General features: G+C 36.8%; 1 protein-coding gene across 1 annotated transcript in view; it reads right to left on the reverse strand.

Moving 5' to 3' along the window:
- Afm (afamin) overlaps positions 1 to 4043 on the reverse strand; it is a 33307-nt gene extending 29264 nt beyond the window's left edge. The window contains 3 exon segments of the mRNA XM_087185294.1: positions 889 to 959; positions 1655 to 1695; positions 3862 to 4043. Of these exon segments, the coding sequence (XP_087041420.1) occupies positions 889 to 959; positions 1655 to 1695; positions 3862 to 3955 (206 nt within the window). The 5' untranslated portion in view covers positions 3956 to 4043.
- Positions 4044 to 16359: the final 12316 nt, after the last annotated feature.

The raw sequence follows: 16359 nt of genomic DNA on the forward strand, positions 1-16359 counted from the left end.
GACACACTTGAGCCATAGGCATGGGCAAAGAGTTCTTCCATAGGACTCCAACAGCACAGAAAATAATAGGAAGAATAAATAAATGTAAGTGCATCAAATTTAAAAGTTTCTACACAGCAAGGGAAACAACTAACAGTAAAAGACAGCCTACAGAATGAGAGAAAATCTTTGCTAATTACTTTTTCAACAGCAGATTAATTTCTAGAATATATAAGAACACAAAAATCTAATCACCAAAGAATCACATATCTCCATCAATAAATGGGCAAATTAATTGCATAGATGCTTCTCAAAAGAAGTACAAATGACCAATAATTATATGAAAAACAGTTCACTACCTTTAGTCATTAGGAAAATGCAAATCAAAACTACATTGAGGATTTAGCTCAGTAGTTTCTCCGCCTGCTGCGCAAGCACAAGGACCTGAGTTCAATCCCCGGTACAAAAAAAAACTATACTGAGATATCACCTCACCCCAGTTAAAATGGTTATAATCAAGAATACCAAAAAATAAATGCTGACAAGGATGCTGGGGAAAAGAAACACTTGTCCACTACTGGTGGAAATGTAAACTAGTACAGCCACTATGGAAATCAGTATGGAAGTTCTTCAAAAATCAAAAAATAAACCCAGCTATACCACTTCTTGGTATATATCCAAATAAAGTCAGCTTACTATATGGACACCTGCATACTCAAGTTTATTTTGACACAACTAACATACCCAAGATATGGAACCAGCCTAAGTGCCTATTATGGCTTTTATCTAGATGTCCCCCCCAAAACCTCATGTTTTCATAGGTGGGGCTTTTCAGAGGTGGTTCCATCTAGAGTGTGTGAATATGGATTAAAGATATGTGGTACTAAATTAGTCGATTGATTAGTTTACAACTGTTCTGGGTGTGGATAATGGGAAAGCCCACACTGGGTGTCAGTGGCACCAACAATCAAGCTTGTATCCTGGATGGGATAAAATGCAAAGGGAGGTTTGATGCTGCTGCTGCTACTGCCTCCTGCCTACCCTGCCATGAACTGTTTCTCCTCTGCAATGCCCCTCTGCCATGCCACTCTGCCTTGATGCCAAACATCTATGCACAGAAAGCTCTACAAACTGTGAGCTAAAATAGACCTTTCAGCCTTCAACTTAAGGGTATTTTGTCCCAGCAATGAGAATTAAGACAGTACCTATCAACAGATGAATAAAGAAAATGTACACGTTGGAGTGTTATTTAACCACAAAGAAGAACAAAATTTTGTCCTTTATAGAAAAATGAATAGATCTGGAGATCATCATGTTAAGCAACATAAGCCATCCTCAGAAAGACAAGTATTTTATGTTATGTCTAATATGAAGAATCTAAAATGACATTAATGTAGATGAGAAAACTATTACTAAACAAGAGGAACGGAATAAAGGAGGATATAAGGAAGTGTACTGGGGGGATGGATATCACCAAAATACATGCATTGAAAACCAATATTTTGGAAAATTAATAAGCACTAATAAAAAATTTTTTAAAGAGTAAAACAGAGAAGGAAAAGAAAGTTGTGTAGGCATACTTGTTGATTTTAAAGAAATTTATGATGTTTGTTTTGTAAAAATATTAAAAACCACATGTGCAAAACAAGGAGTCTGGCACAACTCATATGGGTACAATATTTTCTTCTATAAATTTCTGGTTAACATTGAAGTTACCTGAAAAGCAAGGATATTTAGATTATTATGTATCCTGCTATTTTAACATTTTCTCAATAAATAGCTACATATGACATTTAAACAAAGTATTAAATGAAACAGTATTAAGTAATTTAATATACCTAATAAGGAAAATAGAAGTCATATGAACCAAATATGACACTGTGATTTGCCATTGAAGGTCTTCTGATGTAAATGCCAAACAGAAACACTATCTCCATGCCCCATTACTGCCATTTATGATTGGAGCTCTAGTAATATGAAGACTACTGATAGGTGATGTAATTCCAGGTCAGGCCTAATAGGAGATGCCATGGCAGGCTGCAGGTCAGTGCAGTTTATAAGTGTTAGTCATACAGAGACTCTCCTAAAATCACAGATTTCTTTGCCAATGAGCATATAGTAACCAGAGGACACTTATGTCTGTTCACATAGATGCAGTTACAGAGTCCTTATGTCTTGCAAAGTATGCTGAACACCATGAGGCAATGAACAGTAATCAAGAAAGACCTCTCCCTTGGACCTCTGCATCCTAGGCACTCATAGCAGAAGTAACTTGTACACATGACTATAAAACAGTTTGGGAAATGCTTCAGTATTTGACAGGAGTGCTTTATGATCCCTGGATGAGGAATCAGAACAAGATTACTGGAGGAGCAGTATATGGGTTGAATCTGAGAAATGTAAAAGAATTGAATGTGCTGGTGCACACCTGTAATCCAAGCACTCTGGGGGCCTGGAGCAGAAGGATCACAAGTTCAAGGTCAAACTGGGCAACTCAGTGACTTTGTGAGACCTTGTCTCAAAATTTTAAAAATTTTAAGTAAATAAAAGAGCTGGAAATGTAGCATAATATGAAGGCCCTGTTAAATCCCCAGTACCACAAAAGAACAAGGAAAAGAAGAAGGAGAAGGAGAAAGAGAAGGAAGAGGAAGAAGAGGAGGAGGAGGAGGAGAAATGTAAAAGATTCAATTAGCAGGGTAGCAAGGAGCCCTTTCTGTATGAAGAGAATCCTGTGAATGTTATGAACAGAAGTACAGAGATATGAAACTTGAGATATATGTATCAATTTATTTTGATGAAAAAGTAACATAAAGGTGAATAATAGGACTTCTTTAGAATAGAAAGGGCTTGGTTCAGGTTATGGGAGTCTTTCACATAAAACCAAGGCATTTAGGATTCAATCAGAAGCCACTGGGAGCCATTGCACATTTCTACATAATCAGGTAATGATATATATCACATGCCAGCATCTCCTATGGTGCCTGTCAAATAGAAAGTGATAAGAAGTATTTGTCAAATAGATGGATGGAGGAATGGATGTTTTGAAAAAGTAAACATTAGAAGACTTGTGCAATTTTTTATTGAGAAGTCAGCAAGAACTTAATTTTGGTAGAAGTAATAGAAATGAAAAGGAAAACAGGCATAAAAGATATTAAACTAACAAAAATCTACAGGATTTTTTAAACAAGGAGAGAGAGAAATAAAAAATGATCATTCTCACCAAGCCCTATGACACCTCACTAGCAGGCACTTTGGGATTGTTAAACTGAGTAAAACACGATCTGCACTTTCAGGGCCACTGCATTGCACAGGAACTTTTACAGAAAAATGCAACTCCCAGGTCAGAGGGATTATTTAAAAAACCTTTTTCTGAACAAATAAAGTTAAAATGTTTCCCTTTGAATGTAAGAAATATAAAATTCACTCCTTCCTCAAGGTCCATACTGCCTTGAATAGTACTAAGGGGTATGCAGAAAATGCCCAGTTGAATGAGGACATGGGGTCTTGTGTACCCTAAAAGTATTTACTATCTAGTTGGGAGATACACTGGGCAACCACATTCCTAGAAAAATTCAACTCATATTTTTTATTCCATTGTTGCTATAAAAATACACATTTTCAATAAATACCAATATTGTGAAGTCCACTACACGTCTCACAACACTTTTTATCCTGCCATCAGTGCTGACTACTTTCTGAGTGTGAAAACTGTCTGCCTATGGACTGAGTAATGTGATTAGCAAAACACAAATTCTACAGGACTGCTGAGATAACTGATCAGAATATATAAACATAAGGAGAGAGAGAAACGAGGAAGAATTAAATTGAAAAAAGTTATACTAATTTAGTCATTCCTTACTGATATGCAAGTAAATTTCTTACCTATATCCTGAGGGTGTGTCTGTGTAGGCAGAGTTAGGGAGTCAATCAAAGAAAAAACAAGAAAAAAAAAACCTGTAAGTTTTAACTGTTGCATTTAAAAAAGAAAAGAAATAACATTCACAAAGGAAAGCACTATACCTGAGGGATCAGGTTTTTATGTCATTCTTGAACACCATTAGTTAACGAGTAACATGTACAATCTGTTTTTGAAGTACTGTGTATTTGGTTTCTATTTGATCACATCACAAAATTTCCTGCAAATTATTAACCACAAAAAAGTCTCTTTATGTCATTTGAAAAAATCTACTGAGTTAGAAAAAGGTGCACAGGCTAATGTTCACAGTACCTAAGCAAATAGACAAACAAATAAAAATCTTCAAATACTACAAATACAAAGGAAAGAGACTAGAAAAGATAATACACCAAGACAAAATGCAACCACAAAGATATTAAGCTTCACTGTTAGTCAAGGGGACTTTAAAGTAATAAAATGTATATATCTGATAGGATTGGAACAAAGAAAACAATAAAAACATCTGAATCTAGAAATGCATATCAAATAAAGTGCTCAATTAATGAAAACTTTTTGAAAACAAGTCTATAATGAGAATTGATAGTCTAAAATAGTCACAGTATTTGAACTACTCAAATTCTGTGAATCTATACCAAGAACATGATTCTACATATGGAATTATTTTTCATTTCATGATGTTAGTGTGAGCTTGTCATATATGGCTTTTATCATGTTCTATACCTGATTTGTTAAGAGCTATTATCATGAATGGATATTGAATTTTGTCAAATATTATTCTGCTTTATTGAGATAAACATAAGGGTTTTGTCCTTCATTCTGTTATGTTCTTATGTCCTACCTCTTGATTTATTAATATCTAACCAATCTTTCATTCCAAGGGTAAATCCCAGTTGTTCATAGTGAATGATCCTTTCAGGGTGCTGGTGAATTTAATTTGTTGAGGATTTTTGCTGAGAATTTTTGCATCACTGATTAACAGACATATTGGACTACAACTTTCTTTTCTTGCAATGCCCTTGTCTGGCTTTGGTATTGGTGTAGTGCTGGTTTCACAAAATGAAATTGGAAGAGTTCCCTCTACTTTTTTGTTTTAAGAGTTTGAGAATAATTAGTATTAGTTCTTGAAATGTTTGGTAAAATTCAGCAATGAAGCCAACCTACAGAATGTGTGTTTTCCTGCATGGATAGAATGTTTTGTAAATGTCTGTTAGGTTTATTTTGTCTCAAAACATGTAGGACTTTCCATTGTGCTTCTGGCACCAGTCAGCTCTGCTTCATGGGTATGCTATGCTATTGGCTGGTGTCTCTGATCATCACTGCTAGAAGAAAAACAGAGACACTGTCCAGATCTGCATGCTGGTTGCTATAAGCCCTATCTTCTGTTTTTTTTCTACTGCACGGCAGACAGTTTAGTTATGTCTCTACCTTCACATTCCCCATGAGGCAAGATAGGAGTGGGCCTCCTAAGAACTGTCACCAAATGCCGGATCAGCTAGGTGTTCACCTCCAGTTCTCTTTCCCATTGTTGTAACTGTGGACCCAAGAAAATCTTCCCTCAGTGACATTGCATCATCTAGTAGGAGGAGCAGTGCTGTCAAAATGAGACCTTCTTATTATTCTTCTAACGTTTGGGTTTGAGTTTGGGTTATGTGGTCCAGGAAATTATGTCTCATTTGGAAATTCTGGGATTTTTATGAAAGTGTTCTGGATAGTATTCTTGGAGGTGGGAAGGGTGAAACCTGGAACATCCTGTTCTACCATCTTGATGTCATATACCCTTCTAAGTTTTTCAACTGTATTGCTGTGGCTTATTATGTAGAGCTTAAACTGTTCCAAACATAATATTTTCATAGACAGATGCCAAATTCTTAGTCTTTTTTTTACTCTTGCTCTTTTATTTTTATAAATTCTCTGCAAATTTGAAATTATTTACAAATATATTGTTAAAGAAAAAATAGTAATACTTCCCATAAATCAAATAAACACCAAAACAAAACTGGAGCAACTAACTAAGCTGATTTCATGACAAACCAATGGAGCAGGGCCCTAATTTGCCCATTTATAGCTCAAAAGACAGACTCTGGCCTGGAGAGAACAATCAGAGGCCTCCTGTCTGTGCTACACAGAGACCTTGGGCCCTTCAGGCACCCAAGCTTAGAGAATGACTTCAAGAGTCCCAGAACTTCAAACACCTGAGCCCAGAGAGACACCCAGGAGGCAGCCATGGGGTCACACAGGGAGCCAGCCTCACCCACGGAGAGCAGGTTCCTGAGGTTCTCCAGCATCACGTCTCGGTACAGCTTCCTCTGCGCAGAGTCCAGCAGCCCCAGCTCCTCCTCACTGAAGACCATAGCCACATCCTTGAAGGTCACCATCTCCTACCACATCAAACATATACTGACTGTTTATGGAACCGGGTGAAGGCTGAGAAAGAGCAAAGCAAGGCAAGTTACTCTGGATTCTCAGGGACTTGGATCAAATTCAAGTAGGTCCCTCTGGTTTGCCTTCCATACTGCTGGTTCCAGCCACCAAAGGGGCTGCAGGAAAAGAAATCATTGCATTTTCTGCCTTTTGTTGGTACTCTTAAAGGTACCCCCCTGGAACTCTGTTGCAGCCTGGGCTGCTGATATCCGATGCCTGACTGTCTGTGTTCACATTCAAATGCTCTGCTCTGTGCTAGCAGATCTTGTGATCATGGAGAGATTTCTTCTCTCATTTATATACTGAAACCTAGGCCACAGGGTCCCAGTAATGAAACCAGTAGCTGTATGTAAAGCATCCAGGAACAGTAGCCATCACACGGTAAGTACCCAATAAATGCCAGCTATCAGTATTAACCTCATTATCATTATTTTTATCCCATTTTAGGGCTACATAGTAATTCATGGAAGTGATGATCTACAATATAATGAGTTGATTCAACTAATACATACTTACTTTTAGATTACCTATTATAAAAAAATGGTGCAAAAATATCTTTTTACATAGTTCTTAGTCCTGGAATTTCTGATGATTATCTCTTCAAAATAAATACCAGAAAGTAGAAATGATCATGTGGAAGAAAAATGACTTTTAACATTTTGAAATCTTATTGGCAGCTGGAAAAACCTTTCTCCAAGAAAAAGGTTTTCAAACTTAGTTTTCTAGAAGAAAATATTAATTCTATACTGGTCCAACACTAGATATAAATTCTATACATAAACAAATGAACAAAAACCCTGATAATCTCAGAAATAAATTTGGTAAGTAAAAACTAGTTATTTTTAAAATTGTAAATATTCTCACAAAGTTGAATAGTAATTAAGATGACTCTCCATACATTTACTGTTTTCTATTTCTTTTTATCTCCCCATTAAGATTATTGGTACATTTTAGGTGTAAAATACAGTTACATTCATCATTGGGATCTTGTACCATTACATGAGTATCTTGGTTCTTATTTTTTTCCACTTCCCCTGCCCTCCCTTCACTCCACCCTTCCCTATTTGCAAAGACTTTGTTTCCATTTTTTTCCTTTTCTAAAATTTTTCTTTTCCCTTTTTTCCTTTCCCCTACCCCTCCCACTTCTCCTGCTCCTATAGACCTTTTCTTCCTATTATACAATATCAATTGTACATTTTTTTAAATTACAATATCAAGATCTAGGAGACATTACCACAGATTTTACAGAATTTAAAAGGATATAGAAAGCATATTACAAAAATATGTTTTAAAATAAATTTGACAACTTCTAAGAAGTAACTTGGAAGACAAATTAATGAAACTAACTCTGGAGGAAATATCAAATTTGAATAGCACCTATTAAAGAAAATATATTCCTAGCTTGAAAACCTACCTATATGACAACAGCAGGCTCATATACATTTTAACTCATAAATTATATCAAACAATTAAAGCAGAAAAAAGAAGGAACACTTCGCCCCTCAGTTTAGGAAATCAGCATTGTGCTAATCCTAAAACTGGATAAAGATAATAGAAGAAAAAAGTATGAACATAGATAGAAATTTGTTGAACAAAACAATCTCTTAGAAGTCAGATCTGGCAGGATGTAGAAAGTGGTTTTGTTATAGGGATGTCAGTGTTGGTTCAGCATTGGAAGATCCACCTCCAAAAGTCATCATTTTAACAGAGGAAAGGAAAAAGCCATATGATCCTGACACTAGTTGGAGAAAAAGTATTGGACAAACTTCTACAGCTGTTCATGGTAAAAGCTATCAGGAGACTAGAAGTGGAACAGAACCTTCTCAACAGATTAAAGACATGTACTTCATACTTCCAGCAAGAACGCCTTATATGAATGGAGAAGATACAATGCTTTCTCCTTAAGGTGGGGAACAAGGGCAGATATGCTTACTCTTTATCTGTCCATTAAACTTTGAAACCTAGGCTTCACCAAAATAGTCTGGAAATAAAATGACACAGTTAGGATAGGATTGGGAAGGTAGACGCAAAATCTTTAGATGTAGATGAAATGATCATCTACAGAGAAAATACTAAGAAATCTCTAGGAGCCCCTAGAACTTGTATTTGAATTTAGCAAGATTAGAAAACACAAGGTATATATAAAACTTCAGGTCTGTGTATACTTGCTATAAATGAAGAATTGGATAGTGAAATTTAAAAGTTATGTAGGAGTACAAAGGACCTAGAAAAGTTTTTTAAAAAAAGACAAAAAACAGTGTTGGAAGATGTTTAGTACCTAATTTTAAGACTTCTTCTAAAGCTACAGTAATCAAGGCAGTGTTGGTGTAAGGAAAGACATATAGATCATTAGAATAAAACAGAGAATCTAGAAATAGAACCACACATATGTGGTCCACTGAGTTTTGAAAGATTATTTAACATTAGCATTTTATAGAATATAAACTCAATTCGAGAGCCAAGGAAAAGATACTGTTTTCAGCACATGGCACTAGAACACCTGGTATCCGTACATAAAAAATTAACCTCCACCCTTTATTTCCATACATGAAAATAACTTGAAGGGATCTATGAACCTAAATATGAAAGCCTAAAAGTATAAAACTTTATGAAGAAATATAAGGGAAAATATTTATGAATTCAGGGTAGGCAAGAACTACCTAGGATACAAAAGACATGATGTGTAAAAGAAAAAAATTGATAAATGACATTCCATCAAAATTTAGAACTTTAAATGACATCATTAAAATGAAAAGTAGTCCTTAAACAGACCATATTTACAATGCATGTAACCTATGATCAAAATATATAAAGATCTCTAACAGCTCATTAAGAGACAACCCAATTAAAAAGTAGGCATAAGAAGATGATAAATAGCTAGCACAGCACAAGGAAAAGTGTGCAACTCTAGAATCAGAAAAATACTAATCAGTACAATAACAAGATTGAATTATACACTCAGGAGATGAAGTTGAAAGTTTTAAAAGCCTTGTCATGACTTTTTCTTTTTGTTGGATTCTCCTCATTTGCATTTAATTTGTCAAGCCAAATGGATTCATTCTGCTGGGTTTCCTGGGGTTGTGATCCTCATTGTCTTTTCCTAGGGTACTGTCTAAAATTTTTTGGAGTGCTGTTTTGGTATTCATGAAGTTCCTGAGGTGCTCTTTATCATGAAAGTATCTTATTTCCCCACCAATTTTGAAAGATAGTTTAGCAGGGTACATCAATCTGGGTTGGAGGCTGTTTTCCTTTAGGGTTTGAAATACATCACTCCAAGCTCTTCTTGCCTTGAGGGTTTGCATTGAGAAGTCTGCTGTGATTCTGATGGGCTTTCCTTTGTATGTGATTTGTTTCTTTTCTCTCATTGCTTGTAGAATTTTATTCTTCTGTTGGATTTTTGGAATCCTAATTATTATATGCCTATGTGTAGATTTTTTTTTATCAAGGCTAGCTGGAGTCCTGTATGCCTCACTTATCTGTATGTCAAGTTCTTTTCCCCTCCTTGGGAAGTTTTCTGCCATCACTTCTGTGAACAGTTTTTTTATGTCGTCTACACTCTCTCCTCTTTCTTCATTGACTCCAATCAGTCTTATGTTATTCTTCTTTGCATCATCTAGCAGCTGCTGGATTGATTTGTCATGTTCCCTTACAATTTTAAAGCAATTTTTCTTTTCCTGGTCACTAATTGCAATCTTATCTTCTATATCAGAAATTCTATTCTCACATTGGTTCATTCTGCTGTCCAGACTTTTGAAAGAGTTTTTAATCTACTGGAAATCTGTTTGTATCTGTTTTATGGATTCCATTTGTTTCCTATGTTGAGGTTCCATCATGTTTCTCAGATCCTCTATTTTTTTTATCTGTGTCCTCTCTAGATTTATTAATCATGTCTTGCACCATGAGCACAATCTTTGCTGTTATCTGAGAAATTATTTCTGATTTCATTTTTCCCAGATCCTCTTTTGTTGGCAGTTCAGAGAGTCCAGGTGGTTCAGTATCAGATTGTTCCATCTCGTTTCCCTTTGGGGTTGCTGTAGGTGATCCGGAAGTCTGTTTTTGACACTTATTTAAATGTCTTCTCATTTCCACGGTGAGGGGGGTGCTTTTGGCCCCTGCATGGCTCACCTTCTCTGCCCTAGGAGTGTGGGTTGGTGGTGGGGGAGCTTCCATCCAGGTGCTGGGACCAGCTCAGCTTCTCTGCCTTAGGAGCATGGGATGGTGGCAGGGAAGCGTCCTTCTGGGTGCTGGGACCAGCTCCGCTTCTCTGCCCTAGGAGCATGGGATGGTGGCTGGGGAACTTCTTTACTGTTTATCTCTATTTCTTATTTTGTAATAATATGCATTTGGGTGCACAAAAGTCTTTATTGCCAAGCACAACAGAAATCCTTTTTTAAAAATTAAGTTTATTACTACAATTTAGATATACATAATTATCACATTCATCACAGGTAATTTGTACCCGTACATGATATATTTTGATTCCCCTTTTTTTCCTATTCTACTTCCCTCCCTTCAACCCCTCTTCCCCTCCTTATTTACAAAGCTCTATTTCTATTTTATCCTTCTTTTCTTATTTTTTTCTTTCCCATTCCTTTTCCCCACCCCCCAGTTCCCATTTCCTATTGAATAATTTCTTCCTATTTCACAATATCTATTATACGGGTCCTAACACTTTCAGTTTCTCACATCAGACAATGCAATGGAGTACTACTCAGCCATAAAGAAGGATACACTTAAGACATTTCTAGGTAAGTGGATGCATCTTGAAACCATATTTTTCCTTCTATGTTGTTGTTTGTCTTATAACTTTTTGCTGCAGGGAAATTAAACATTTTTACATGGAGACCTGTCCAACACTGTACTTGTCCTGGCTGGAATTCTGAGTATCCCAACCTCAGCTCTGAATGAACTCTGGTTTGGTTCACTTGGCAATTTTGTCTCTTTCCCCTAGGTGTTTGCCTGACTATGCTCACCAGAAGGCAAAGGCTCTGAAGCTGGCTCGACCCTTGTCTCTGAGAACCTGAACATCTTATCTTCAAGGGAATGGTGTGAATGCTCTCAAGGTCCCATTTAGTTGCTCAAAGATATGAAAAAGGGACAGATAAAAAGTCCCTATCAGTCCTACAGTATGACATAAAAATGTTTGAATCAATCGCCTATATTAGTTTTTTCACCTGGATTAGTTAATGAAATAAATTAATTCATGAATAATGAAGCATACCAAGACAGACAAACATACAGAACACACAAGGAAAGATTCAGGTATTGGGATGAAATTATCTAACACTTACATGAAAAATATTTTTTTCAAGTTTAGCTTCAGTATGATTTTGTTACACAATACTGTATTTTAGGTATTCTTAAAATGATCCAAAGGCATCATGGGGAGAGGAGTGCTTGAGTCTATGGAATTTGGTCATTTTCTCCTCCTTTTTCTAGGGAAAAGTAGATACTGAGAAAGCAGAACAGGGTAACAGGAAAGAAGCCATGAGAGAAAGGGAAATATACCCTTGTGCACATAGGGAAAAGGTGTCTGTTCCCTCCTTGAAGATGCAGTCATACACATCTGCTAAGCAGTGGGCAGGGTGAGCTGGATTCCAGCCACCACTTGGCCACAAATAGCCTGCACAGCTGTAACCAACATGTCTCCAGGGGTGTTCACTCTGATGTCATGAAACCTTTCACCAAGAAGCTCAGGCCATGACCTTGCATACCTAGGGTGGAAGTCCCAAATTCTTAGTCTTTATGAAGCTGATGTCACTCCTCTATAAATACATCTTAAACCTCAAATAGTCTTATTTAGAACATTTCTCATATAATTTTGAAACTATTTTATGTATCATGCAGGATGATTCAAATAAGTAACTAGATTATTGTTTTAGGAATCATAGTATTCAGTGTATAAAAAACAGATAATAGAAGATCAATTTAAACTGCAACATTTTAATGAACTTTATAAATCAGCTTTTTTTGAGATATAATTGAGGTACATAAGTTGCATATATTTAAAGTGTACTGCCCAGGTGTGAGAGAGAAGACTCAAGCATACAGAAGTGTGGTGATGGTGGGGAGCCAGTGGACAGAGAAGTGGATGCAGGGGGCTAGACAGCTGATGAGTGACTCTGATCCAAACATCCTTAGGAGAGAATGAATGACTGGACACCATTTTGGGGTGGCACCCCCTGAACCTAGGATACAGAGCAGACACCCAGGATCAGAAAGCTGAGGTCAAGCCAGCAGAAACACCCATAGTGTTGTGGGCTGAACAGCTCAGGTCACAGGGCCAAATCTAGAGACCACAATCAGCCTGAACTTCTGCAAAGATTAATTAGGATCCCACCCTATTCCTACTATAGGCTTGATGGACATATATATCACCATTCCCTAAAGCCTAAAGCAGGCTTGCTGGGTTCATATAATATGGATTTGAGCTCTGTCTACTTCCTTTGTCTACCACTAACAACAGAGACATGCTCTGAAATGGACACTGCCACAAAACTATAGACCCCAAAGACCATCACAGGCTTGAAATCACAGAAACTTGAAGGTTTTTTGTTTTGTTTAGTTCTTATTTTTGTCTCTTCCTTCCTTATTTCCCTCCTATATTCTTCACCAGGCTCCAAAAGTGTAGGTAAACTTCCTTTGTCTTCACTTTGCTTCTAATCTCTTTCCTTTCTATATCTCTATTTTTTTCTGTCCCTTTTAAATTTTCTCCCCAGAGGGTAAAATCATTCAATTGAGGTTATATTTACTGTACAGTTTTCTAGATTGTTTTAGATTTTGTTATATAACTATAGTTATTGTTCCTATGGTTAAAGGTGACAAATTAATAGTTACCACAGTGTCATTTTCTAGGCTATGCTAGATCCTATTTTTATTACTGGTTGTACTACTTTACCCAAGGTGACATAGTAGTTCTAATTAGTTCTTCTTCCTTTTATGCCAAGACTGAGATTGTCTGAGGGTCATAAACAATACTATAGACCAGTACAAAAGAATAAAGCAACCTATTAAAAGTAATTTACAAGCACCAATGTAGAAAATAAATTTTTAAAAAATAGAAAAATGAGGAGACTTGGAAGCAAGATGCAATCCTAGACTTTCAGCTCACCTAAGGCAAATTCAGGGGGTGATGAGGTGAAACAAATGAAAAGCCATTGACCTGAACTCTCTGAAATGGTAACAGTGGAATTAACAAAGCAAATGAATGAGGCTCTAGAAATAAACAAATCAGAAATAATTTCTTAGGTAATTAAAGAGATGATAATCATGAATAAGGACATGATTAGTGAATCTAAACTAGATATTGATTAAAAAACAGAGGAAAATGATGAAAACCATGAATGTACAACATAGAAAAGAAATGAAGTCCATGAAACAGATTCAAAGAGATATCCAGGAGATGAAAAATTCTTTTGAATGTATACACAGCAGAATCAACCAATGTGAGGACAGAATATCAGATCTAAAAGACAGGTTTGCAGTTAGTGATCATGAAAAGAAAGACTTTTTAGCACAAGCAACAGCCAGAGGCAGGCCCGGATACCATCAGTAAGTGCACACAGATCCCAGTGAGCACGGGTGGACCACAGCGGTGTGGCTTCAGGCAGATCCAACCAGAACTCCACCCTGACCCCAGGGGCTTGGGGCCCAATCCCAAGCCAAAGGGATGCCTGGAAAAGAGTTGCACAGGCACACAAGTAACAGCCAGAGGCCAGCACCCAAACCATCAGTAAGTATGCATAGACATTAGCCAGAAGACTTCTCCAACACTAGGAACTGGGGTGCACTGCCCAGCCAAAAGCCCTCCCACACAAAAGCTACATAGGGGAGCAGGCCCTAGCCATAGGCATGCCTAGATACCATGCCAAGTGTACACAGGCCCCAGCCAAAAGCCTGCCCAGACAACAGATCAGTTCAGGGATCCAGAAGGCAACCATTTTGAACCCAGAAAAGAGTGCACTGGTCAGCAGCAGAGAACAGGCTCCTCCATGGCTTGCTGAGAATTGAAATCCACTGGATGAGCAAAAAAATTGCCTCAACAAGGGCACAGCAGGGAGAATCTGTTGAAATGAGAAGACCTGTAAACAAATCTCAAAACCAGACTTGCAGATCACCAAGAGCAACCCCAAAGGACAATGGGATAGAACAATGTGATACTCAACCACCTGGACACCCTGAACTGGCAATAAAAGAGGATCTGGAAAAAATGAAATCAGAAATAATTTCTAAGATAAGAACAGAGATTGCATCCATAGTGAAAGACATGATTAATAAATCTAGAGCAGACACAGAAATAAACACTAGAGGAGCAAAGAAACATGGTGGAATCCCAACATAGGAAACAAATGGAATCCATAAAACAGATGAAAACAGATTTCCAGGATATTAAAAACTCCATTGAAAGCTTATACACCAGAATGAGGCAATGTGAGGACAGAATATCAGATATAGAAGAAAGGATTGCAATTAGTGCCCAGGAAAAGAAAAATTTCTTTAACATAGTAAGGGACAATGAGAAATTAATCCAGCAGTTGCTGGATGATGGAAAGAAGAAAACCATAAAACTGATAAGAGTAAATGAAGAAAAAGGAGAGAGTGCAGATGACATAAAAAAACTTCACACAAGTAATAGCAGAAACCTTCCCAATTAGGGGAAAGAACTTGACAGACAGATAAGAGAGGCATAAAGGACTCCAACTAGGCTTGATCAAAAAACATCTATACATAGGCATATAATTGTTAAGATTACAGAAACTCAACAGAAGAACTAAATTCTACAAGAAGTTAGAGAAAACAAACAAATCACATACAAAGGAAAGCCCATCAGAATCACAGCAGACTTCTCAATGCAAACCCTCAAGGCTAGAAGAAAGAGGAGTGACGTATTCCAAGCTCTAAATGAAAACAGCCTCCAATCCAGACTGATGTACACTGAAAAACTATCTTTCAAAATTGATGTAGAAATAAGATACTTTCAAGACGAAAAACACATTCGGAATTTCATGAATACCAAACCAGCACTCCAAAAAATTGCAGACAATATCCTATGAAAAGATGATGAGGATCACAACCCCAGGAAGCACAGCAGAATGAATCCATTGGGTGCAACAAGAAATTAAATATAAGGGGGGGGGAATTCAACAAAAAGAAAAACTCATGACAATGATAAGTCAATACGTATCAGTTATAAGCATCAATGTTAATGGTCTCAACTCACCAATCAAAAGAAATAGACTGGCAGAATGGGTCAAGAAGCAAAATCCAACAATACGCTGCATACAAGAAACATTCTTAGTTGAAAAAGAAACTCATAGACTGAAAGTTAAAGGGAGGAAAGTAATACTCCATGTGATGAGAAACCAAAAAAAAAGCAGGAATGGCTATCCTCTTTGCAGATCAAGTTGATTTCAAACCAACACTGATCAAGAGAGACAAAGAAGGACACTACATCCTTGTAAAGGGAACAATCCAAGAGGAAGAGATGACAACCATAAATATCTATGCACCAAACACTAGTGTGCCTCACTATATAAAACAAATAATAATGGACATGAAAACTCGTATATGCACTGAAAGAATAGTAGTCGGTACCTCAATAGGCCACTGCCAAAAATAGACAGATCAACAAGACAAAAAAAAAAAGAAATGAACAAATGAACTTAACAGATGGTTACAGAGTGTCCCACACCAAAAAAATCAGAGTACACATTCTTTTCAGCTGCACATGGGTAATTCTCCAAAATAGACCACATACTCATAGAACATGTTTAAGTAAGTGGGAAGGAATTGAAGTTATCCCTTATGTATTCTCAGACCATACTGTGATGAAATTGAAGATCAATAGCAAAATAAACCTCAAGAATTTTATAAACACATGGAATTTGTAAAACACACTTCTGAATAACCAGTGGGTCACAGAGGAAATTAAAGAAGAAATCATACAGTTCTTTCAATTAAATGACAATGACAATACAACATATCAGAATCTATGGGACACAATGAAAGCAGTCTTACGAGGGAAATTCATAGCAGTGAATACA

The sequence above is a fragment of the Heterocephalus glaber genome, unplaced genomic scaffold (assembly GCF_053883595.1).
Source record: "Heterocephalus glaber isolate CG9 unplaced genomic scaffold, H.glaber_assembly_v1.0 deba00000281, whole genome shotgun sequence".
Taxonomy (NCBI): Eukaryota; Metazoa; Chordata; class Mammalia; order Rodentia; family Bathyergidae; genus Heterocephalus; species Heterocephalus glaber.